We start from the raw sequence: 26,326 nt of genomic DNA, 5'->3' as shown, positions 1-26,326 counted from the left end.
AAAGTCTTACCAGTGAATATAACCGTGCGTGGTCTCAAGACAATATTACTAAACTATAATATTATACTCACTAGACAATAATAGACATCGGAATCTACGAACATCTGAATACTCGTCTTATAGTATTGAAATAATAATATGTAAGTTTAATTTTTCTACAAGAAAATAATTAAAAACTCGGTTTGACTAAATTCCATACTTTAATATGGACGTGTTTAATTTGAATTCACTGATCAATGTAGGTATCTAACTATACGAAAACAAAGATTATGAGCAACGGGATATGTGGTCCAGTTTCTACTTTAAAAGACATTTTCCACTATGAAGTATACAAGTTTAAGTACCTATTTTATTCGTAATATCTATAAATATATAGATTTGGAAGATTAATAAATATAGGTCTATGCAAAAGGCATACATATATTTCAAATGTTTTTCTCATGTAGTTCTCATATATATCATATAATTTATAATATTATGTAAATAATATGATAAAACGTTATAATTTAAACTTAAAATTAGTATTATCCTGGGTGAATATAATATGATATTTTAAGAGCTATTAGTGGCAGTGGCGCAAATCATTTTATTTTACAGGTGGCAAATCTAGAAATTTTCTATGAGTAAGTCGTACAAGATCACTTCAGGGTTCCGGGACACTTAAGTACTTTTTTTCAAAATGTTCAAGAAAATTACTTTAAAAAATCTAACTAAGTGATCTAGCTAAAAATTAGTAGAGACTAGAGGGGAAAAAATAATTTTTTATATTAAATAATAATGTATATGGTATAGTTTATACTTTTATGGTATACAGAAATAATATTTGAACGTAAATACAAATGTGCCAACAAATACAAAACACCACAACAGTGCTTATGATCAATCTAATATAATAATACAACTTTCATCAGTAAAGACCAATATTAAGAATATTGTTAATAATAAAAAACAATTCCATTTATATCTCATTACATTTTTTAATAATTGTATACTATTTTTATTTTTATTTATTATTTATTCAACTCCGTGACCATATTTTATTTGCATATGTTAAAGGAACCTACAGTTGAAGTTGAAAATAGGATTCCAAATTTAGTATTTAAAAACTCCTGCCAATTTATTCATATTTATAGTAGGTGGATATTCGTATTTCAATATTTTATCATTTATATTAGTCCGTGAGTTGAAGCTCTTCGTGAGAATCTACCAATCGACGGTGAGTTGTTCATAAGTCATAACTATTATAATTACACAAAATTAAATTAACTTACCTGCCTTAATTCTAATTCATATTATACTATTATTATAAGTTGTAACCAAGGCTTTAATACAAAATAATTTTTTTGAATGTAAATATTTAGTATACAAGGAGTAGCTATAACCATTTGTTTTGTGTTTTATCAATCAAATTTGAACTTAAACAATGTAAAACATTGAGTTTATGAACACATTCAAAAACAATCATAGAAACAAAATTATTAATAATGATAAAAATAAAATAAAATAATTTATGTAACAATCTTTAATATGTGTGTGTGTGTTGGGGAGGTTAAAAATCTACAGCTTTGGAAATATGAATCTTGCTATTTACACCCGCATAACATTATGTTTTCTCTGTCTTACAACATAGTAAAATTGGGTTCAACAGTTCCCATTTTGTGTTGTTAGATTTAAATGATTTAATAATGATACAGTCATAGTGGATTGACCTATTACCGAACTAAAATGTAAGCACATTATCTGTGTTCTCTTGTTGGTTTTTTACCATGTTTTTATTTTTATACAAGTAATGAGAATTTTAATATTTTAATATTTTACACACTCGTAATAGTTGCTTAAAAATAAAAATTGTTCTTACCTATTTAAGTTTGATTATAAGTCGACTTACTATGATATTTTAGCTAACAAGTAACAACACACGCAATTGGATCTACTGAGTACGTTAATTTTGGTATGTTAAGCGTTAGTAAGACCAAGACGGCTGTAACGACGACCTCTTAATAAACCATTCACACATTCGACTTCACGACAGGAATAACCATCGTCTGAGAGGTTCAGCGCGGTCCAACGAAATCGACCCCCCACGTCGACGAGAAGGTGATGGAAAATCCCGAGAGAGTCGACTACGACAGCAATGGGGTAACGGGGAATCCTGCAGAAAAGGCAGAGGGCGGAGAGATGGATAATCCTCCGAAGAACGATACTGAAGGCGGTACGATCCTCGACGTGGAGCTGTTCAAGATTATCGGGGTTTACCAGCTGCTGCGCCCCGACGAGTTCGGCCTGAACGCTCGCCTGTGCCGGACGACTGCGATTGTAGTCGTGTGTCTCACGCTCGGGCTGCAGTCGATGCAAGTGTGCCGACTGTACCTGGCCAGACATGATCTACAGATGTTCGCCAACGTAGGGGTGATGATCATCAATGGGCTAATGTGCCTGCTCAAGGGCTACATGGTAGCAGCCAACGCGGACCGGATGAGCGCCACGCTGAATGCAGCCCGGTACGCGTTCACCGGTTGCGGTAACCGCGACCAGTCCAAGCTACGCCTGTGCCGGGCCAGGCTATCCACAATACTCCGGACTTTCGTCCGGCTCAGCTTCGGCACTCTGATCGTGTGGGTGGTAATGCCGTGGTTCATGGCGTCCGAGTACGACGACACGCCCTCCATCTGGGCGACGGTGTACGTCATCGAGTCCATCATACTGACGGTCAACGTGTTTTGCTGGACGTCGTTCGACTGTTACCTGGTCACCATGTGTTTTGTGTTGGAGGCCCTGTTCTGCACCATGTCTACTGGTTACGAGACCCTCGGCCGTCACCGGGCGGCCGCCAAATCATCGGCTGGCCAACAGTTGGCCATCGCGGGTAAGTGCAACAATTATTCGACCAAAATTCTTACCAAACGGAAATTAAAAAATAATACACGTAATGATAATAATAATCGTTTAACTAGTGGTATTTGAAAATGTTGACGGTTTTTCCGATTGATTAAATAGATGTATTAGTAGGCAAATAATGCATTAAGACGCGAACATTTAATACATAAGATAGGTATATCACAATTTTTTCATAAATATAGACAGCAGGTTTATTTTCCATAATTACATTAAGAATTCATATTTTTACTTTTTTAAGGTACCTACCTAATAAATAATAAATTAGATAAGGTCTGATGACATTAAAGATAATGTTTCTTATAAGTAATATACAAATACAAGTATTGAAGTGTGTCCCCGATTGTTCAAACTTTAGATTGTAGAAACCGAATAACGGTAAATAGGTTTGGTGCCTATACTGGTTATACCTACTTACATACCTATTCTATGAGCATTTTCGATCTTGCAGGCACGATAAGCGACGTATCGATATCGGATGTCAACTATGACGATTTGACAAGTCACATTCTTGACAATCAAAATATAATCGAGTGAGTACCGAGTACCTACCTATATACCTACGATAGAAATATAGAATAGAATATAGTTTAGGTACAATAAATGTTTTTAGATATAGTAAAAGCATTGATTTATTATAATAGGTATATAGTCTATCATAAAATCTATGGTAATAGTATAAATACTTAAGCTCTACCTGAAAATGTGATTTTCTACTTTACTTGTAGACAGTACGATGAATTTTTCGATGTCGTTCGTCCTATGGTTCTGGTTCAAATAGCCAATGGAATGTATTCAATAATCACTCTGATATTTCTCACTTTGCTGGTGAGTGACACGTCTCTGCGTTTGGTTAGGTTGGCCCGTCGGGGACACAAATATTAGTGAAACGCGATGACGAAGATATCAATAGTACATTGTTATAATCATTTCTAAAACATAATTCGATTTTATTTTTTGTCCAGACGTATCTCAGTGGTTATTCGATCGTATCAGCGCCATTTTTGAAATTTGTCTGCGGACTAGCTTCGCTCACCATTGAACTGTATATTTATTGTTACGGGTTCAACCACATTGAAGATGGGGTAAAACAAAACTCCATTTCATCAATCAAACATTTTGTCAGTTTTATTTATCGCGTTCGTGTATATTGTATATACTGTCTAGAAATCCACGGTGAATTTTGGACTGTACAGCAGCAATTGGACGGAGATGGATTTGAAATTTAAAAACACTCTGTTGATGGCTATGATCATGAACTCTGCTCACAAGCGAGTGATGAAAGTGTCGCCAAATTCCATCGTAAATCTGGAAATGTTCACCGGGGTAATACAATCAAATATATACAATATACTTCGGACTCGTGGCCAATAAGAGAAGCTTAGGTTTATTGTAATTTACTATTATCTTGATAATTTACAGGTGATGAACATGTCGTACTCGATAGTATCCGTGTTACTAAATTAAGAGAACACATCTAATAAGTACCTACCTTTCTGGCGAAAACATTTTGCATTAAAACGGATGAATATTATTTGTTCCACAGTTGGTAGGTACCTAGTACCTCTATGAATGCTTTAGCTTTAGCTTACTTAAGCGTATTATAAAATAAATATTGGAGTGAATGTTTTATGGGTTTGTATAATTTATGAACTAATATCTATAGCATATAATAGAAAAGCTAATAAATTTAAAAAATGTTCTTAATTGGCATTTACAAGATTAAACTATGTACCCAAAGTAGTGCATATTTTATTATAAAGATCTTAATTTGTATACTTGTTATTACAATATTTATATTGATATTTTGCACTTCATACAAATCTTATAAATACTTGTTGCTTCTTGATAATTACAATTAAGTAGGTATCTATTTTATAAATCTAGATTCTACGCATTATGTCTTATATCATTTAAGTTTTAAAATATTTTCAAACATGTAGGAAATTAATCTTCATACATTACAAACATAATATTGTCATATCTACTGATCACTAATAAGGAATTATAACTAAGTAGATACATTAAAATCAGGTTTTATTATAGTAGTGCTGTGCAAAATAACTCTATTATTAACTGACGATTAACATCTATAATATTATTTAAAACTGAACAATTAAATTTAATAAATATTAATTCGCTATGTATGTTTATACATGGTTTTATTAACTATGAAGTTTATTTTTAGTTATTATTACATGTGTATAATATGTTACCTATACTGAATATTTACAAATTCAACGAATCAATGTTTTTTTGGAATTTTAAATTTAAAAAAACGATTGATCGAACTTATATTTTTGTGCTCTTATGAGGCATACATTATATGAAAAATTATTGTTACATAATATTACGCCATTGCTAAATGTTGTATACATCTTAGTCTTATCACTAGGGTTCGGGACTTATTGCACTTAAAATTATCAAAATATGCAGTCCAAATCGTCAAAATATGCTTTAAAATATGCAGCTAATTTTTATTTTATTTTTAAAAAACGCATAAGGTATACCTATGTATTATAAATTAATATTATAAAAATACAAATTTAAAAATTAGGTAGGTACTTAATATAATAAAAATAATTTTTACACAGGTTACTCATCTCTATCTGTATCAACCTAGGATTCATTAGATTTTACCACAACTATACAATTGTCAATATTGTCGATAAAAAGGTTGATTATTAAGCGATAAAGAGACTTTCATCGTAAACAGACGTACGTGTTAGTACGAAAGACTACGACCATCCAATTATGATTTTTCCCGACAATTTTATGTTTATAAAAATATAAAAATGTGAAATATGCCTAAATATGTTTAAAAATTGTTCAAATATGCGGTTTTCTTAAAATATGACGAAATATGCAAAAATATACAAATTCAAACTTAGTATTTAATTTCGTAATTTCATAAGACACATTTATAACTCACTTAGAATAGACTACGACCACTACAAAAAAACATACTTATGCAAGAGGTCCCGAACACTACTTATCACATTTGTGAGTTTCAGTTATCAACCATTATTGATCATTTCAGATTTAACACATCATATTATTAAAGTTACCAAAGTACTAAATGTATAAAATGATGCATTATTTAATTTTTATGGTTGATATATTAAACTAATTTGTATTTTTTTCACAAGAAGTTGAATTATTTTTAAAACTTATTTTGTACAAAACTAAATTAAATATTGAATTTTATACTCTCTTAACATTTTAAAATATGTCGTTCCTGAAAAATTTAAAAATGTGCACTTAACCTATCTGTGTTTAACCATCAAAATATAATCTTAACAAACTCTAATCATGATTTTTTTTTAAATTAGTTAGTGGCTATACATTGTACTTTCTTACACAACAGTAATTAATTTAAAAAATAGCTCATAAAATATCAATGTTTTTTTATTGATTACATAAAAAAAAAAATTATAACTTTGTTCTTAGACAGTCTTATACAAAATATGAATAATTAATTTAAACATAGTACAAACATCCAAGATGAACATATTTTAGAAAATAATACAGTCTTAGATTGTTTTGATTAATTAATAAATAAAATAAAACAAATTAACTTTAAATACATAACTACTGCAATATAGTACACATAAGATGTGTATGTTTTTTTGTTGATACTTTAAAAATCACATTTAAATTCACAAAAATCTGAACTAATTAAATCTAAGCTCAATGCACACTTTTTATCCTTTTTAAGCAATGAATGAGATTAATGTAAATAAGTATTCAATGCTAAAATGATTAACACATAGTACTTCACATGGTTCATTAAATATAAAATAAGTAGTAAATAATAATATTGTATACAATAAACAATTTGTACTTTTCAACACATAACACATACAAGATAGTCAGAAATGTACATATCATAATAAAAAAGTTTTGGATTAATTGTATAAGATAATGAATTGAATAATTTTAGTGTATAATTATTGTTTCACGGAAGGGCCTTCTTGTGTATTATAACTTGGTGAATACGGCGGTGGGTTACAATATTCCTGAAGGCTTTGTTGGCTTGGCACAGGCATAGTCACGTGGGACTGAGAAGAAGTTTGCTGTTGTGGCTGATACTGGTACGTTTGCTGAGGATAAGGAGCTTGTGTAATGGGCTGATGGACTTGTTGAATAACATAAGGTCCACCTTGAACAGGATAGACTGGGGTCTGAAGGGTTTGACTGGTTATGGTTACATATGGTGTGGTATGCAATGTAGGTGGAGTTATAGCATTAAGTTCATCATCATGGAAACATTTCACCACATAAATCTGGTACACTACAACAACTATTAAAAAATAACAATGTTGAATAATAGAAAATATTATTAATTTTAACAGTTTATTTTAATATTATATAAGTAAACATTTGATACATACTGCTTACAGGAATTCCAATAGGAATTATATCAGGTGATGCATTTTTGACTGTAGTAAAACCAATAAAGAGAACAAAGAAAACAAAAAATATTGAGTTAATCACCAACCACTGACTGATACTTTGAGCGTTACGCTGAAAATAAATACATATACAATTAGACATGATTAATTTTTCATTTAAATATTGTCTATACTCTATTCAGTTAAGAACTGTCAAACTGTACTCGGCGGCTGACTTTTAAACAGGAGCATAGCATTACTATAAGGCAGGCATACAGATAGTTCACTCGATAGGGGAGAAAAACTGATACAGGTATTGCCTGATTGCCATACGACAAAACTGGACACCGTCGAGTACAATTCTTAACTTAGGTACAATATATTGTATATTAACAAAAAAATTAATTCGTTCAATATACATTAAGAACAATAGCATATTATAATCTGTTAACTTTTATAACAGTTATACTTTAATCATAATAATACATAATATAATTAATGCAACTAAGATCATATTAATAAAAGTAGATTTTTCAAATATTTTTTAAATTTTTGATTAGTTATTATTGAAACATCTATGCGTAGGTATACACATAATTATATCAATTATATTTAGAACTGATAGTTCATTAATTTCGATAATGGTATTATATTTTAAAATATGTGCAAAATGATACATTGGTTTCAGGTTTGACAGATTTATGTTAATTTTTAATAACATGTTTTTCCAGGAACTTGTTACATTAAAAAAATTGTTTTTAATCTTAATAAATATTAAACAGTAGATATTAAAATTCCTATAAAAATAATAATGTAAGAAAGCACAATTTATGACAAAATCAAGCCAAGTTGGTACTTATTGCAGCATTTAATCAATATTAGATAACTAACTAAATTATCAAATTACCTAAGTAATGTCGCTCTGTTAAATTCTACATTATCTCTGAGTGCCATTCTAATTTTAAATAAACCAAGCTCTCTATCGTTGTATGTTACAAGCCAATTTGGACTCTTTTTCTTTTTTTTAGCTATGAAATTCTTGATTAAAATATATTTATTTCCTATTCTTCTTTTTAATTGTTAAGAAAAAAAAACTACTTGTAATAATTTTATGTTCTATTTCTTACTGTCACAAAAATTGTATGGTATTAAATATTAATTGATAAACAAATAAATAATATAAAGGTATATATTATATATACTGTATACTGATATTGTAATAACGGTATAAATGGTTAGTACAAAGATTAGTAGAAGTAAGGTATGTGATCTATAATGATCAATGTTTTTTTATCGTTTACACAAACTATTATGAAAAAATTTTAATATGATAAATATTGATTGTATATATTATATGTTATTATTACCACATACGCATTAACAAATTGCAGAAATTATACGGCATATATCTATATAGTCAGAAAAATTAACAATTGAGTATGTCAGCAGGCTATTTGATATCAAGAAATGTTTCTTTTATATTTAATAGATAAATAGGTGGTTATTGATATTTGACACTTTAATTTTATACAAGAGACCGCAGATGAAAACATTATAGAAAATAATATATTGAATACAGCACAATATTGTTTATCAAGGAAATTATTAAGAAATAATTGATTCACATCAACAAAGATAATAAGCACAACAATGTTCTTGTTATGGATTATGTTATTTTTTTTATAAATCATAAGTGTAAGGTATTATCCATCAAGACCTCAGGTTTCCAACTCTTGGAAACCATTTATACATATAGCAATATGTGTAAGACAAGAACAATATGATTTTAATACACTTATAGAGATACTTATCAAAAATATCAACAGACAGGTATATTTGTGATTCTATATCTCAAGTATTATATTGTTTTGTGCAAATATGTAAAATATATACAATAGGTATAATGCATTATGAGGTTAATGAACCATTATTCATAATATATTTTGTAGATGTCATATTGAGCCAAACACTTGTTGAGCATATCATAAACTGTTCCACTACCTAAAAACTGTTACCTATTATTTAGTTGTTAGACATCTATCTACAACTCAAGAGTCAAGGTACAGTATACTTTAATCAATATAAAGCTTGAAATTTAATAACTGTGAAAAGTTACGTTACACTTAGAAATATTTAAAATATATATTCAACTTACTATAAAAGTGGCCTTCTTTAGGTTCAAATTGACATAGAAAAATAGAAAAATAATAAATAGTTGACTAAATAGGTTGAAATCTTTTTCCAATGGTTGAACCCGATGGTCGCTGGAGATAGATGATCCATCATCTACGAAACAAAGAAAATAATACATTTAAAATAATTTAAGAGTATAATTTTTATTTAGATAAAGTATCAATGCAAATAGGTATTTGAAATATTTATACACCATTGTTACTATTTCTAAACAAATGAATAATGATTATATTACTTATCAATTATCATTATTCAAATGTAAATATAATAACAGTTTATTTGTTTATTTATACTATTATGATAATTTTATTTTTTATTTTTAAATATAAAAAAATATGCAAGTGTGATTCAAAAAGATGTCTATTAATTATTCTAGATGTGAAATATAATAACTAAAAGTTTCAATACATTTTGTTTATTTGTAGTAATATTTTAATGGTAAACGTGTTAATACTATTAATACCTATGAGCATTTTTAAATCGTGTTATAATATCTAAACTCAATCCTCGTTTTAAAATTTAACTACCGAAAAACCGGTAATGTTCTTGTTACCTTTAAGTTTCATAATATGTCAACTCACCCTAGTATTAAAATTAATAACACGAAATTGGAGCTGCTGAACTTGTAATTAGGTATGTTGTATATGTCAAAGACGGATACAAGTATACAACACGTGGACTTTTAGTCTTTAACACCACAATCACAATTTACCATTAAAACATTAGATATTTTTATTGAAAATAAACAAATAATGCACACTTACCATACGAAGAATACGCTTTTACATGGTATGATGAATGCGAATATGGGGTGATGTTTAGCGTAGTAATAGCTCGCACCGTGAGTATTATACAAATTAACTAAACAAACAAAAACACACACATTAGTCATAAACAAGCTTCATACAAAGGCATAATATATTTTTATAAAGCTAATGCGATATGTATAAGTGGTTATAATATACGGTGATATAAAATGAGTTTTACCGTAGATTTATATATTTTGTTTAAATATTATCTAAACGTGACACATGATATAGTTTTTACGATAAAAAAAACACTCGGATAAACTGTTAATTCGGCTTAATGCTATTAAAATACACGATTCAATTGATTTTTTTTAAAATATAATTAAAGCAACTACTTAGTACCTATACAACAACTATATAGTTACTAAGATAACACTGCAGTATAATGATGAGCAAAGACGTATTATTAACATTATGACACAATTATAATGTATAAACATAACACCACTTGAAAGAAATGTTGGATTATATGATTTCATCTCTTAGATTCGACATTTTAAAATAATATATAACGATTTCACAAAAACGTTTTATTTTTTATGACGTATAACGTGACAAAAAGATTAGAATTTTATTAATTTAAAATAAAATAAACACATATCTAAATTTCTTGTTAAAACACCGCAGATAGATATTTCATATAAAATGTAGTATCTAATAGTCAAATGATAATATATATGTACTAATTTTTTACCGTTGTGGGATGAATATTATTTTCACTTTGATGAACATTTGGAATTTATACAGTTTTTAACAATAAAATATTTTATTACTAACAAAGATAAAGGTACGATTGTAATTTTTTTTTATTATTAAAAATACTTATGAAACACGATTAATTTGAATTTAGTGACGATTATGCGACTGCAGCACATTTCGAGGTCAGCAGATAGAAAACGTTATTGTGTGACAACAAAAGGGTTTTGAATAGTCCATAACGATATAATATTATTTGATGAAACGTGGCCAAACAAAGACAAATTGACGGACCAACAACTTTGTACAACTGGTGAACGGTTATATTGTAATACTGAGAACATATTAAAATGTTTAATACTTTGGCCTTAGATTTTCAGATTTTACTCGAGAACTATTTTACCGACTAAACAAATAATCCAGAAGTTATAATTGAAGTCGCTAAAACCGTAAACTGCCATTAAACATATTCTACATATTATTATTATAAGGATTAAGTAGGTACATTCTATACACTCAACGTCTTGTGAGAGTACAATTAATGAAAACGAATTTTATATTAAAAATACACAATACACACAGATATACGATAGACAAAAAAATTATTTACAAGTGGCATACACGGTACACGCGACTTGTGACATACCTAATTACACGTCGTTCACGTGAGTGATATTAAATTTTAATATTGAGTGCTGCAGTGTAATGTTAAACCGGACCTATCTAATGATTAGGTCTCACCAAGCAGAGAACTAATGAGTAAACATTATTTTCTCTATAGGGTTAGGTTATGTATGTGTAATAAGACCAGCGGCCCTGAAAATCGAATGGCTTATTCAGATGTTTTAATAAAACAATCATTTGGTTTGACCATGACAAAAGACTGAGAAATGCAAAATAGTATATATTATATTTAAGTGATTATATTATGAAATAGATCGACGAGTGTGTAACGATCAACTTATACTTAAATACTTGATACTTGATATAACATACCTAAAGTATATAGATCACAATATATTTTCTAACGAATACCTATATACTTTGGAGATACACGATTATTCACAATGATAAATCCGTTGATAAATCGTTGAGCCGATTATGGAAAATGCTTCAATAAAATATAACTTAAGCCAAAGAAAAAATTTAAACGGTATGGATAACTTTGGTAGAAACCAGAAATTCGAGAGGTATTATAAAAAGTTTGTACGTCAAAGTATATAATCTTTATACGAGGATTAGGTACAGAATAACCCCTAAAAAATCATTGTTGCGACCAATGCGGGAGGTGCTGCAGTCTAAATTTAATTTATGGTCGAAAACGAAATACTTCTAATCGTAGTGCACACCCTAAATATACAACGTCACGCAGTGGCGTGCTAAACAATTTTCAGACCCGAGGCAAACTACACCATTTGTCCACCCACCCACACCTTTTAGTCTACATTTTTTTTAAAAATTAATAGTATACATATTATTATTCAAAACTTTTTAACGTATTAAATTCATTGCTCGGTACCCACCCTACCATTTATTTTTTGAGGTGATTGCCTAAAAAAAGCTACTGAGGCACGTCACTGACGTCACGTCCTAAACACTTATTATTTCCATTCGATTCTTTAGGCATTAGTCGATGTTTAAATTAGGGTGTTAAATCGTGTTGTCAGTCGCGGCAGCATATGCGCAATTTCGTGAAATTTCAGATGCAGCAAAAAAATAAAATATTGTTGGCTGCAACTTTAAATAACCCGAAAAGTATCCATCGTCAACGCGGTTGACATTAACCATTAGACGCAGTTATTTATTGGCAGGACCACGTGTGTCCTTTTACCGATATACTACGTTAGTAGTTTACGACCGGCATTTCATATATATTCAAAATATGTACACTTAATGTGATTTGAAATTAAGAATCGAATACTTTATAGCCTATGGGCATCGACTAAATAGCTGCTGACTGATGAACGGTGTGTGTCACTTAATGTCAGAAAAATATAATAAACTACCCCTGCTCCAACAAACATAAAATAGAAAAAATGTTTCTGGTATGAAAATGGTAAAACAGGGTAGGTATAAGAAGCAACTAATAATGTTATAAATAATATTTCTCGTTACTCACCATGTCGAAAATTGATATCACCCACGCACCCTTGCGCACGTTAGAACACCCGAAACAGCATCTGGAGTCCGCCATTGGTCTAAAATAACAACAATAACGGCGTATAACGATATGATTGATGTGAGTATAGATGGAATAGTATAATATTATAATCGTTGTTGAGTTTTTGTTTTGTTACAGGATAACAATATAATATTTTATTATTACAACGCTGTAATACGACAACGACCGTGTCGATGCGGCGGTGAACCGAACTCAAATGGTACGGACGCACGCGGAGCGTCGCTGCTAGACATACGACGCGGTCGTCGTCGTACTCGTACAGGTGCAGGTGAGGTGCACCGTACACACGACGTATCGTCAGCGGAGCGGTGTTCGGACCCGGAGAGGCTTTTACCATATAGTCCGTCAATTATTTATTTTTTTTTTTATAGATTATTTTATTATAATACCACTGCTGGATGACGCATAGTATAGTTATTAGAAACATATTAATTAATTATAATCGTATATCTATATCTATAGACATTATACATTAGTTTATCATAGTACTATTATGATGATAATTTCATCCCGTTATCGATTTGTACAAAGCCGTTGCTGGTGTTATCACACAATAAAATATGTAATTATTTGCATTTAATTTATTCTGGGAAAATATTATTAGATTCGTAGTTAAAACTGAAAATAATAGACGCTTTGGTAATAAGTACCAACTCAAAAAACTAAATGAACCGTCGGAGTTATTTCGATGAATTTTTCAAGACTGCACAGCGGACACTGCAGATCTTATAATTATAACATGAAATCGTAGTCGGACACCGCGAGGTGTGACTAGAATATTATAACATAAAAAAGGCCCAGGTCTGTTCTCTTAAAAAAACAGCCTTCCACTAAGGGGTGTATCGTGGATAAACGACGATCGTCAAGACAAAGTCATAACATTATACGTATTACCATCGATTAACCATAGCATTTTGTGTATACAATCAATGGTATTAAATGAGTTATGTTAATATAATAATAAAATAATAGTTTATCGTTTTTAGTGCGTCTATATAGCCGTTTGTTTGCATCACACACACATAAACAAATCGAAATGATCATAATATTATTAGACATATATAGTACATATTGTGTGTACAAAGTATCAGATTTGACCAGTTTGGGAACCATTATATTGTTATGTCGACACAAAGCAATCGTCGTGTTGTAGTGTACTTACGTACAGTAAATACTTAAACACTAACACACGGTCGTATTTTTATTAAGGTATGCCAGACGAGTGACGACCGTACAATCAGTATATATTGTTCGGTTTGGCGCCACCGAGAGCGCACGTTATATATTTTTTAAGTTATAATGTTATTATTTATTTATATAAAATAATATAAGAATCGCATTAATATAATCTCTGATGGATTTACCTCGCCCCTTCCCGTAAAAGAAGCGCACTCGCAAGTACTCGGTTGGTCGGGGACTAGGAGGGGGTCGTTTTGGTCTGGTTTTCTTTTAAAAAACGTAGGTATGGTTTATCAATTTCTGAAATCGAACACTCCTATCAGACAAAAGTGTCTTCAAAAATGTCAAACCGATTTTGTTTGCAGGTTTCAAATCGTGTGAGCATTGACATTTAAGAGAGTTGAAATGAAAACGACGGTCAATGCTTTCCGTTCTTATTTTTCCCGCGTAACAGGAAAGAATCATTCACAAAAAAATGTTTTGTGTTAAATGAATAGGGACGTCGGTTTTATTATAAACTCTATCACATTGATAATATATTTTAGTATTTTATATGCATATTATAATCGTTGTTATTCTTTGCGGGGGCAGATGTCTGCACTTGTCGATAATGCATAATATAATATAAAGAATAACAGTGTTAGAAATAAAATTATAATCATAATTTATTATGATTTATACAATGTTTCATTATTAATAAAATAATAACACATACCTACGTGAGAAATGAGTTATCCACCGTCTGATACCAGGAATAAAAAGAGATATTACATCCATATTATCGTCGGAATATACACATATATTTTTAGTTATAATTATGACATTATGTTTAACATTAATTGTTGTTCTATAGACAAATTTTATTTTAATGATTGAATTTCTCCATTTTGTCATAACAAATAGGAAACATGAATAATAGTAATATTGTAACCGGAGAAGCTGAATAATCGACAATAATATAGTTTTACCTATAGTTACGACTTGCGGTCAAGTGATCAATTGTATGAAAATAAAAAGCAATCACTCAGATAAAAAAAAACCGCTATCTATATGAGCTACGAATGACTGGGGAGTACGGAACCAAATTAAACTACCTACCTATTTCATGGAGGGTTATATAATGAAAAAAACACACTTGAGTTGCCGGCTTAACAAGGTTTTAATAAGAGATGGAGAGTGTAGGTACTTAAAACATTATCTGGGAATATCAAACTAAAAACATATATGCTGTCACGCCTGCACCGAGTGTTTAATTTTCGATGCAAGTTGAATCGTTGGAAACGACCCGATTTCGTCACAGTAAATATGTTTTTTAACGCGTCGGATAAGTTAGTGTCCAAATCTGATTGATGAACATGTTGATGCGTATTGCTTAATCAGTCGCATCAGTCATCAAATACTGGCTTGTGGGTGCGTGTTACTCTCGTGATGTTCTATATGAAACAGTTTAGCGAATTTAAATGGCAAGAACGGCAAGAACAGTTTGTTATGTAGATTGTAGGTAGTATTATTGTCGATATATATGATTTTGGAGGGAAGATAATTACAGGCTCGCGCGAAATAGCTCGCACTTCCCGCCCTTGTCATGCAATATGCAATATTCAATATTATTAAAAAATACAGACAATTTTATGTATTCAGTAATTATTTTTGTATTTAATATCGTTTATTAATGTTTGAATGCCACACTTGGAATATGGGATTTGGGTAATGACATATGCTAGTCACATAATTGTCGTAACCGAGTGACACAGCACGCAAAACAATCGATTGAAAGGAACAGTCCGAATGCGATAGTACTATAACATATGTCATCGTATAAAGGTTCAAATATATCCTGATGTTTGCTGAATGGAAGGTCTATATTTCGTTTTAGCAAAATGCTTTCGGCAAACCAATAACACACAAGACACCAATATTACAATATTATTTCGTTGTCGTTGAGCCATATCATAAAATAAGAATAATACAAGCGATAAATTACAGTTATTAATTATTGTTAAAAGTAGATTAACATGGCAAATGCAGTCATACAGAACGTCCCACACCTAATTTTTTCCCATGTGATTCGAGTTTTCGTTACCGTCTGTACTCCGTATAATCACTCGAAACCGTCAAGATTCAAGACTTGAGCATTAAATTGTTAAAATGTTTCTCAAGTATTTGTGTTATCGACACCATCACTGCATTTTTAAACATAATTACATCGTTCGCATAAAAGTTCCTATAAACATAATGTTTTATGTTTTCTGGATACCTATGACATTTTTTGTTTCTAACCGATTTTTCGGAAGGTTTTCGTTGTGTCATGTTTACGTACTTAATAATTAAATCATATTAACGATTTATAGATTTTCTTTGTGGAGGAAGAATATCTAGTATTGTGGTATGGTTTTTTTCCACAATACTTCAGTTTTTAAAAACCAAAACTACAATTAACGTATAAATATTGTTTTAAATACGTTGAATTTTAAAATATTAGATAACACTTTTTATATTACATCTGGTTAGCCTTGGCAATCAATTGCTTTTATAAAATATCAGCTGCTATTACATTTTTGTAAATTGCGTAGTCAGTTAATAAACAAAACACCTAAATTACCTATATAATATTTGAGATGGGAATGGTAATTTCAAATAAATGTAAGTAAAAATGTGCTTGCTAGCTGTTTTTTTAAGTTACTTATTTGAGCTGGTCAAAATTCCTCCGCTGAAATCTGAAATGACTCCACTGTCTATAAGAAACTTTGATCTTGTAAAAACCTTGAATTTAAGTATAATTAACAATAGTTTTTTCAATAATTTTTGTAATCATAACTTTTAATTTTATATAAATTATATAAATATATAATTAGGTATACAATAATGTATTTATGGGCCATATATAACATACTTAATTTTGCCTTAATTGAATTATTGTCATACTAAATTATAGAAATATAATAATCTAATCTAATGGTTATAACTCATAGTAGTTATAAAAAATTCACCAACACAGTAATACTATAATTATGTTTTAATTAAGACAACAGTTAAAAGCAAGAAGATTATTATTATAAATTATTTTTGTTAATAAGAGCATCAATAATAAGACTTCATTATAGCAATAAGAAAAGACACTATTGTTCAAAAATAATTACTTTGCAAGGAAATGTTAATTTTTTAATTTTATTGATTTTAAATACATTTATAATAAATTGAACATAAGTATTAATTAGTATTTATTCTTTACCCTTTTAAATTCACAAGGAATGCTCTGAGGCAGATATTTTTTATGAACAGTTCAAATTAATTAACATTGTCATTGACTAACAATGATAATTAAGTAGTTTCCATAACATTTTCTAGTTTTTAAACACAAACAAATCACTAATATATTATTATACACAGTAAAACTTCCGTAACAGTCACCTTTAAAAGACGGTCATTTTTTTGTGGTCCAATCAAGTGTTATGGGAAAAATACATTAATACCTCTATATAGCGGGCACTCTAAATAGCGGCAAAATTATAAGATAAAATAATAGAAATTATGTACACATGTATGGTTTGCTCAAATTACTTATGGCAGTTTATAGTTATCTATTTGAACTTTTAAAATGATGCAATGAACATGCAGTGTATATGTACTTTATTATGTTACATTAGTTGTCAGTGTCAGTTGAAAACGGTTTGAAGTCCATGGTTATGATGATGCCCAAACAAAAACAACTAATTGTAGCAGAAAAAATGAGACTGTTAGAATATTATGAAAAATATGTGAGTGAGGGTACTCTCACAAATAAATTTGGAATAAAAAAATTTGCAATTGTACATGTTTATAATAGGTATACACAACTTTTAAATTTTAAGTTGTACATACATAAGAAAAAGTAAATAACTCTTGTCATAAATACATTTTTCGGTATGTGCATAGTATTGTGTATATATTTGTTTTTTTTTATGCACTCTGTATAGCAGTCATCTGGAAGTATTGCACTTCTATCAATCACCTTTGTAGGTATAAATAGTGGTCATTATTTTTGATCCCTTCAGTGACCGTTACATTGAAGTTTTACTGTACAATAAATTATAATAAATTGGGATACATTTGGTTTACCTAACTTAACCATTTTTTTTTTGATTTTCTAAAACTTGATAAAATATTAATATAATAATAATAAAATATACAAGAACTTATGTTGGTTCTTTTATTTTGTAAAAAAGAGGAAGGACACATCTTTTGATTCCACTACCAGCAAAATCTAAAATATACTGATGAACCTAATGTTCTAATCAACTAGATTTTTTTTATTTTTAGAGATTTTATCCCAGATTTTCTTATAATTACTTATTTCATAACTATCATAATTTGTATCCTATTTTACTACATGATATAATTTTTTAACAAATTTGATATCTCGTTCGATATTCTATTTGATATTATTTTGAAATATAAGCATTTTAAATTAGTTGTATACATAAATTAACCAGAATAATAACAAGGCAAAAATGTTAAGCCTAGATACAGTAAACTCACTAAATAGTGAAATTAAGTAGTGAGCTATTGAAACAGTATGAATGTATGATATTCATAAATCATAATGATGCTTAATACATAAAATATCAAAATGAACACATATCAAATATTATCGATCATTGAAATATTCCCCTAAATATTCCATACATTGCCTGATATAATATGTACATTACTAGTTACACGTCGAAAACTCGAAAAACAAAATAATCCAATGAAGTAAAGTTAATTGAGGTTAATCACTTAAATGCAAATTAGTAATTAAATACATAAGGTTAACATGATTAACTTGATTTGGTCTAGGTAGGTACTACATTCAATATAATATCATAGAGTAATAGGTATTAATTTTGACTCAAATACACTAGATAATTAATTGATAAGTAAAGAGGTTTCTATATTTAAAATTAAAAAAAAAAATCCAACTCACAAATATAAAATATATTATTTGGGAATATTATGCATTTATGTACTTTAAAACTCGCTTATTTGTAACTTATAATTATTTAAAGTACTCAATATCTTCCGAGATAGGTTTATCCTCGGGTTTATCTGTCTGAAGCTTGTTGCTAAAAAAAACTTATTTAAAAACTAAATTTACTAAATTTTTATAGATATTGAATTTGATTTATAGTCTATCATAATAATATTAAGTTTAGAGTAGTTATCAGTTAATTATTACTGGTTAAGAAAGTTAAGGGGTTGCATGTTCCCAGATTTTGATATCTTATAATACGTTAATAGGCAAGTATATGTACTATGTAGTTATATAGGTATGAGGTACTTATCACATTTGTCTTTGATAAATAGGTTTAAGTTTAAGTGGAAAATGTAGGTGAAATCAGAATGAATTCTTATCTTTTATATATTTCACCATTTATCTACTTGGTTAGATAAGTACCTACCAATTCATTTCAACAAATAGAATGCAATATCGTCAAGATGAACAATATTGACGGCAATTACACCTGAGTCAATCCATTAATTTATTAAAACTTCCGTGTTATAGCTCCCACTGTCCACTCTCCATATTTTGTCCCACCACTAACATGTAGTGGGTATTAAAGACGTTACATATAAATTGTGTTTAGTATTTTTTTTCCATTTTATTAGACATATAAAACCAGTATAAAATATTCTATACTTACCGAGCAGTTTGGTATGGCAGCTATGACACTATATTTGACAATAATGAATCTTCTGTATTCACCCAAAACGTTTGAGTGGAAGGAGTATATTTTAAAGAGTTACCAAATTGTCTTATAATATTTTTTTTGCCGCGTTTACTGAAAATGTAAAGATTTGAAGTTATTGTATTAATCTGTCGAAACAGACCAGGGTTATGAATTATGATGATGTTTAGTTGCTAGCTCCACGTTTACCTGAGACTATTCAATACCAAACAGATCACAATATTTTTACATCACGAACGGAAAGATAAGAAATGAAGATTATGAATAACTTGAGATGTCTAGTTTTCGAAAACTACAGAATTCGATCTTAAGTTGACTCCGGTCGTCTATAATTAAATCTACAAGTGACTAAGTATAGTATACTGTTAAATGCTTATGGCTAAAACTGCTTTAGGCCTTGCCTTACCAATGTTATCACAATATCACAGTTTGATAGCGCATGACCATCGTAGCATAGAACAATGATATATTCATAGATAAATATTTATAATTTATGATGAGTGTAATGTTGTTCCATTTCGACGATAACAAGGCATAATATTTATAACAATTAATAATTAATATTTAATGCAATCATTTAACATTTCTGTGTTCTATTTTCGATTAATTTGCATATAGGTAATTACTGCTAAGCACATATAGAATTAGAAAATAAATGTTCACCTACAATACTTCGAGTTCCAATCCTTGATTTTCACTTCCACAAGGAAGGTAATGAACGGAAAAAAGAATTCTTGTCTGAATTAAAAATTGCATGACGTTAAACTCAACGAGTAACTAGTGCTGGTCATCACCAATGTGCATCAAAATTGTACCTGGAGTCATCCGTCAAATGAACAGGGAGAAAAAAAATACTTAAAGCAGTATCATAGTCAGTTTAAATATGCATGGGTGGGAACAATTGCCACCATTGGTGAAAATAGGACAAGGCAGTTATAAGGAAATTTATATTAATTTACTTTTTGTTCTAATGCAATCAATATAGGTTTTGAGATTCTATTATTTTATGGGTTAGTATAATTTTGCAATCCCATACCTAGATATTAAGTATCTACTTGATAAAATGTCATAGTTATGATTCAAATGAGAACAAAATATATTGCTGAAATTAAAAAAAAATGAATATATTATTCTGAACAGTACATGACAGAAAATGAATTGGTTACAAACACTATTGAACAAAATTAGTTTTATAGTACAGTCCCTGGAAGAAGGGAGATTGAAAAAAAAAGTAGGTACCTTTAGGTAATTCATTCTTCATTAAATATTTATTTTGTTTTTCATATTTAGTATTGTAAATTTTTGGTTCAAACTAGGCTTACTAGGGAAGAACTTGGATATCAATGTCCGTAATAGAAACCAAAGAATTATAATTTTGTTACCTTTTTCAACTTCAATTCAAAGCAGTACAGAAAATTAAAACTTATACCAAAGTAATCCTGAATAAAGCATTTATGTCAGAAGTCATTATAATGGTTTAATCAAAATTTGAGTGTTCTAAAGCAATAGTTTTAGAGAACCCAAACATTGTAGATGGCTTAAAAAAGTTTGAGCGACTTTAAAACATTCATTTAGATATTAAATTTGATCATATGGAGAGATCAAAAATTAACTTGTAAGAAATTGATAATTATTAGGATTTATCACATAAAACCACTTATTTATTAAAAAAACTAAACATTAGGACAACAATACAAGCAGTGGGATACCCAGGAGGGCTAAGGTGGCTTCAGTAATTTACTACATAAATCTTATGTAATAGAAGGCAAAGTACAAACCATGATATTTCGGAAAACGGTTTAATAGAAACATTTAATATATTATTAATATTATTTGTAGAGGTTTTTACGGTTACGTGATATAGTAATAACGACCAAGTATAAGGTAACAGATATCAAATTCTGATTTCCTTAGTTTAGCCCTCCCCCCATCATTGAAAAATCTGGGTAAGCCACTGAATACAAGTATGTATTTTATATTTTATATGTTTTAGGTATACTTAAGAGGACACTACACCCGCATGTGTTGTCTCCGTCTTACAAACGTACAACATATCAAAAATTGTTTTGCGCAAAATAAAACCCCTCAAGCTGTAGTCCAAACTAAGCAACCAAATTTTCACACTGTAAACAAGAGAACATTTACTGTGCAACATCGTTTTTATATTTTCGATATCACAAATAAAAGAAAAGTTCTTATTGCTTATTTATAAATTAATTATTTCAAACTTCAACAACTTTTCTTGTATTTGTGATATTGAAAAATAAAAACGATGTTGCACAGTAAATGTTCTCTTGTTTACAATGTGAAAAATTGGTTGCTTAGCTTGGACTACAGTTTGAGTGGTTCTATTTAGTGTAAAACAGTTTTTGATAGGTTGTATGTTTGTAAGACGGAGACAGCACATGCGGGTGTAGTGTTCTCTTAACATTTGTTAAATATAAATGTGAATTTAACTTGTCAAATCAATTAATGTTCTCAGTACCATCATTGGTTATATATAATAAACTTCTAGTGTATTCATACATTATGTTTATTCTTTATTATCATACAATTTTTGCCACAGAATGAACATAAAATTTAAATATAAAACAATTATAGTTGAGTTAATATTTTTAATAGTTTGTCTGCAATTTTTTCAAGACAATACTTAATCTTTTGACAACATCTTCTAGTAGACTAGATGCACCAATACGGAATAAACTTGCTTTCAACCAATCATTTCCCAATTGGTTCTTTACCAATATAAGCCAACTCAATGCCTGTTCATTAAATTTGATTCCTCCAGCCGGTTTAATACCAACCTAAATACACAGTTTAACAAAAGTTTTAAACTTTAAAGAAATTCTTACAATTTGCTACTGAAAATTTGATAATTAGACATAAATGTTGTACCTTATAACCTGTCACATCATGATATTTTTTAATTGCTTGACACATAATTACTCCATGAGACAGTGTGGCATTCTCAGCTTCTTTTCCTGCATAACATCATCATCATATTAATATCAGGAACAAAAAAACAATAGTAACCATAACAATGTTTAAAAAAAATCCCAAAAATCTATAAGAAACATTCTGTTATTTGTGGTGCTAAATTCTAAAAAAAATTGTGGAGACAAATCTAAAATTGTTATTCCCACTCACTAACTTCAATTTGATATGAACCCCTATTTAAGAAATGAAGCAATATATGAGTTTGACACTACTGTGTGTCATTATCAAACATACTGTATATACTATATAGTGAAGGATGAAATACAATTTTGTTTGTTTAATCTTTGTATACCAATTAATAAAATTATCAGTCTGTATCTAGAGTCAAACCAAAGATAAACAAAAATACTGATAAATAAGAAAAGTAAAAATTTAAAGGGTGTCAGAGCTCTATTTGTTTTATCTTTATCCACACGTCCCACACACTATATCAAATTTACATTTACCATAACCAATCATTTGTTCTCAATTTAAAAATTAGAATAAATTAATCTTTTACTAAACTTAAATCAAAGAATATCATCCAAAGCACTTAATAAGCTTATATTGATATTTAAATTTTTAAGTGAGTTATAAATATACTGTAAGAACCTAAAATATTAAAATTTCAAAATGTTTATAACTCACTTTCAAATTTAAACATCAATAAACTTTAAAATGCCCTGGAATAATATTCATGTTACAAATCTTTAATTTTAATAATATGAAAACTAATGATATAAGTGTAGTATAGAGAGAAAACAAATGTACAGTGACTTTCTGTGAAGAGCTTAGAAATTTAGTAAAAGATGGCTAGCTTATATAATTGTATTTTATTATATATTTATGATTCATACCAGTAGATGTTTTAATAAAGTCTGATCCAGCCATCATAGCTGTCATAGCCATTTTATACACAGTGTGATAAGAATCCAATTCAGTAACAGACAGAATCGTTTTCAATGTAACATCACCATTAACACACACACTTTTGATGGAACGCAAATCATGATATAGTCTATTAAAATCGCCAGCGTTTGCTAGACCACGATCAATTACAATATCTATTTCTGCTGCTCCTTGTGAAATTGCATATTCCACTTCTGTTATTCGACTACTCAATGGCACTTGGCCCATAGGAAATCCTCCTGCAACTAAGCATATTTATTATTAGAAATCATAATGTAAAAATATTTTATTTCATGTGTACTTACCGGAAGCAATATCTATGTGCTCATTTTGACAATTTATGCTTTGTACAGCATCAGCTACACGTACAGAAGATACACAAACTGTTTGAGGAGTCAATGTACTGGTAGTGAAGTAATTATAAATTTCACAAGAATGATTGGATGCCATACTTTCAATATCAGCTTTTAACATTTCTTTGGTAAAAGTTAGAGCCTAAAAATGTTTTTTTAACTTCAATATAAGTAATTTAAATCAACATAAACAGAACTTTACCAAAGCAATAATAATTTCCTTATCTGCTAATGTAACAGAAATCTCCACAAAACCATATTTTTAGTATAACCTTAAACAGTCAAATCAAATGTTACCAGTAAACTTTAACAATCATTTTTGAATTAAGGAAAAATCGATTTAGTAATCTGGTACAGAATATTATTATTTATATGAATTCAGATTAGTTTAATTTCAGAAACACCTGCATCTAGAAGTTACTTTAGATTTGATTGTATATTATAGGTATAAATAATATATTTTGTGGTTTATGTATTTCCCCCTATTACTTAAATCATGATTATTTGAAATAGCATTTAGACAATATTGTATTGTAAACAATACAATAATTTATAGTATTTCAATTAGTTTTTGTAGTTGATATACCTAAAATAATATTTTAAGTTATTACTTAATACCTTGTTTACAAGAGTTTCAATAGTTTTCTGATTGTCTGTGGAATTGAGTGAAGTAAGATCCATAACATGAATCAAGAGCCCCAAATAAGAAGCTTCTACTTCAGGTAAAAATCCAACTTTGGTACATCTATCACACTCATCAACAATCGTCACAATATCCTTATCTTGATCTTTGTTACGCATCAACATGGTTTCATCTGAAAATAAATTACATCAATGGTATACTTACATAAAAAATTATTGTTCCTGCAAAAATAAGATTTGAAACACTGTTATACCAAATGGGAATTGATATCTGGAAAGCTGTATAGATTCAAATGTATTACAGTAAAAATAAGTTTGACTTTCACTTACAAATATACTTTGAGCGTGCATGTTAGGGATACAGGTATGCAATTTATATCAAGCATCAATCTAACAGACAGCAGTTGCCTATAAAGTAAGTAAAGTATAAACAATAACACCTCAGTACATTGTTAATGAGAAAACAAAGAGCCATTAAAATCAGACAGTAGGAAATATCAGAAGTATAGTAGACTTAAAAAAGAAGGGCACTTAGTAAAAAGTTATTGTATAGGGATATAATTATCGATAAAAATATATTTTTAATTCTACCATTTTTAGTATAGTGTCATACAGTATTAAAATAATTGATATTTTATAATCTTAAGCACTTGTAGTATCTCATATTTGAATATTTGGCAGCATCACTGTATCCAAACATCACCATTTTACTTCAAATATAAAACTTATTTACTTTCATCAAAGGATAAGGGCCATTTAATGTAAAATAATAGATGTATTCTCCTCACCAAAAAGAATTCCTGGATTCGACATCTTCGTATAACTTTGACAGTTTTCTATTGTTCACGCAGTGTTCGGTAATAATCTGTAAAAATATTACAACGTACAATTGATTTGTATAATATATCAATAAGAAATGTAATGAAACTACAACAATAATAATATATAATATGTTTTGTGGTTATCTGTTGAATATGGTTAACCCATGATAATCATGCTGATTTTTTTTTAAATGTATTATTTATTATTTTTACCTTTAAAAGTTCAAAGTTCAAAGAGTTATACGCAGAATTAAATATAGTATTGTAATGAAGGAAACTGAGTAACGACTAATGAACAAAATAATGATTTATTAATGTAGGTACATTGCGATAAAAGAAAAAAATTATAAATGTGATAACAATTTCGTAGCTGATAACCATTCGGCACTATTTTAGATAAGTGCCATAAAGATTACAGACGTTGAGACTCTACCTTAAATATATCGTAGGCATAGCAGGTAAGTGGCAACTAACAACATTGTGCAACAGCACAGTAGTTGTTGGTACCTATATTTGAATATTTCTATTTGAATTTGAGGAGTGATAGGATTTTCTGGATTGTTTAATTA

The 26,326-nt window shown here is 29.2% G+C and overlaps 3 protein-coding genes across 5 annotated transcripts; 1 reads left to right on the top strand and 2 right to left on the bottom strand.

Annotated features, from left to right (window-relative positions):
* The first annotated feature begins 1,918 nt into the window (after nt 1–1,918).
* Nucleotides 1,919–5,387, top strand: LOC111031840 (odorant receptor 22c-like). Its single transcript, XM_022311949.1, has 6 exons — nt 1,919–2,866; nt 3,347–3,428; nt 3,624–3,723; nt 3,861–3,980; nt 4,063–4,221; nt 4,318–5,387. Exons 1-6 carry the CDS (start codon nt 2,101–2,103, stop codon nt 4,360–4,362), a joined length of 1,272 nt encoding a protein of 423 aa, XP_022167641.1. The 5' UTR covers nt 1,919–2,100; the 3' UTR covers nt 4,363–5,387.
* Nucleotides 5,388–6,715: 1,328 nt separating this feature from the next.
* Nucleotides 6,716–20,453, bottom strand: LOC111031803. Of its 2 annotated transcripts, XM_022311904.1 has the most exons (7): nt 20,246–20,453; nt 20,012–20,149; nt 13,107–13,185; nt 10,247–10,343; nt 9,445–9,575; nt 7,290–7,422; nt 6,716–7,198 (listed from the first exon to the last, which is right to left on the bottom strand). In XM_022311904.1, the coding sequence occupies exons 3-7, from the start codon at nt 13,179–13,181 to the stop codon at nt 6,846–6,848; spliced, it is 789 nt and encodes a 262-aa protein (XP_022167596.1). In that variant the 5' UTR covers nt 13,182–13,185; nt 20,012–20,149; nt 20,246–20,453; the 3' UTR covers nt 6,716–6,845. The 2 variants fall into 2 exon arrangements, with proteins under 2 accessions (XP_022167596.1, XP_022167595.1); XM_022311903.1 differs by lacking the exons at nt 20,012–20,149; nt 20,246–20,453 and adding an exon at nt 15,064–15,197.
* A 2,132-nt stretch (nt 20,454–22,585) lies between these two features.
* On the bottom strand, nt 22,586–26,111 carry LOC111031824 (deoxyribose-phosphate aldolase). 2 transcript variants are annotated; one of them, XM_022311927.1, is made up of 7 exons: nt 25,725–25,801; nt 25,267–25,344; nt 24,913–25,109; nt 24,247–24,436; nt 23,890–24,186; nt 22,952–23,037; nt 22,586–22,860 (listed from the first exon to the last, which is right to left on the bottom strand). In XM_022311927.1, exons 3-7 carry the CDS (start codon nt 25,099–25,101, stop codon nt 22,672–22,674), a joined length of 951 nt encoding a protein of 316 aa, XP_022167619.1. In that variant the 5' UTR covers nt 25,102–25,109; nt 25,267–25,344; nt 25,725–25,801; the 3' UTR covers nt 22,586–22,671. The 2 variants fall into 2 exon arrangements, with proteins under 2 accessions (XP_022167619.1, XP_022167617.1); XM_022311925.1 differs by lacking the exon at nt 25,267–25,344 and adding an exon at nt 25,971–26,111 and having other exon boundaries at nt 22,587–22,860.
* Nucleotides 26,112–26,326: the final 215 nt, after the last annotated feature.

This window comes from Myzus persicae, unplaced genomic scaffold, assembly GCF_001856785.1.
Source record: "Myzus persicae strain clone G006 unplaced genomic scaffold, MPER_G0061.0, whole genome shotgun sequence".
Taxonomy (NCBI): Eukaryota; Metazoa; Arthropoda; class Insecta; order Hemiptera; family Aphididae; genus Myzus; species Myzus persicae.
The sequence above is the reverse complement of the archived record's forward strand: the minus strand, read 5'-3'. Positions and strand labels throughout refer to the sequence as shown.

What these genes read in the sequence shown, in the direction of transcription:
- LOC111031824 (XM_022311925.1), bottom strand. Translation starts at nt 25,749, where the DNA reads ATGTCGAATCCAGGAATTCTTTTTG. An exon ending in CTTTATTAAAACATCTACTG is followed by an intron (nt 23,038 to 23,889) that starts GTATGAATCATA and finishes GATGTTATGCAG; the next exon opens with GAAAAGAAGCTGAGAATGCC. An exon ending in ATGATGTGACAGGTTATAAG is followed by an intron (nt 22,861 to 22,951) that starts GTACAACATTTA and finishes CTGTGTATTTAG; the next exon opens with GTTGGTATTAAACCGGCTGG.
- LOC111031803 (XM_022311903.1), bottom strand. Translation starts at nt 15,125, where the DNA reads ATGGATGTAATATCTCTTTTTATTCCTGGTATCAGACGGTGGATAACT. An exon ending in ATAACTCATTTCTCACGTAG is followed by an intron (nt 13,186 to 15,063) that starts GTATGTGTTATT and finishes TTGTTATTTTAG; the next exon opens with ACCAATGGCGGACTCCAGAT. An exon ending in TAAAGAAGGCCACTTTTATA is followed by an intron (nt 7,423 to 9,444) that starts GTAAGTTGAATA and finishes ATTTATTTTCAG; the next exon opens with CGTAACGCTCAAAGTATCAG.
- LOC111031840 (XM_022311949.1), top strand. Translation starts at nt 2,101, where the DNA reads ATGGAAAATCCCGAGAGAGTCGACTACGACAGCAATGGGGTAACGGGG. An exon ending in TCAACCACATTGAAGATGGG is followed by an intron (nt 3,981 to 4,062) that starts GTAAAACAAAAC and finishes TATACTGTCTAG; the next exon opens with AAATCCACGGTGAATTTTGG. An exon ending in ATCTGGAAATGTTCACCGGG is followed by an intron (nt 4,222 to 4,317) that starts GTAATACAATCA and finishes GATAATTTACAG; the next exon opens with GTGATGAACATGTCGTACTC.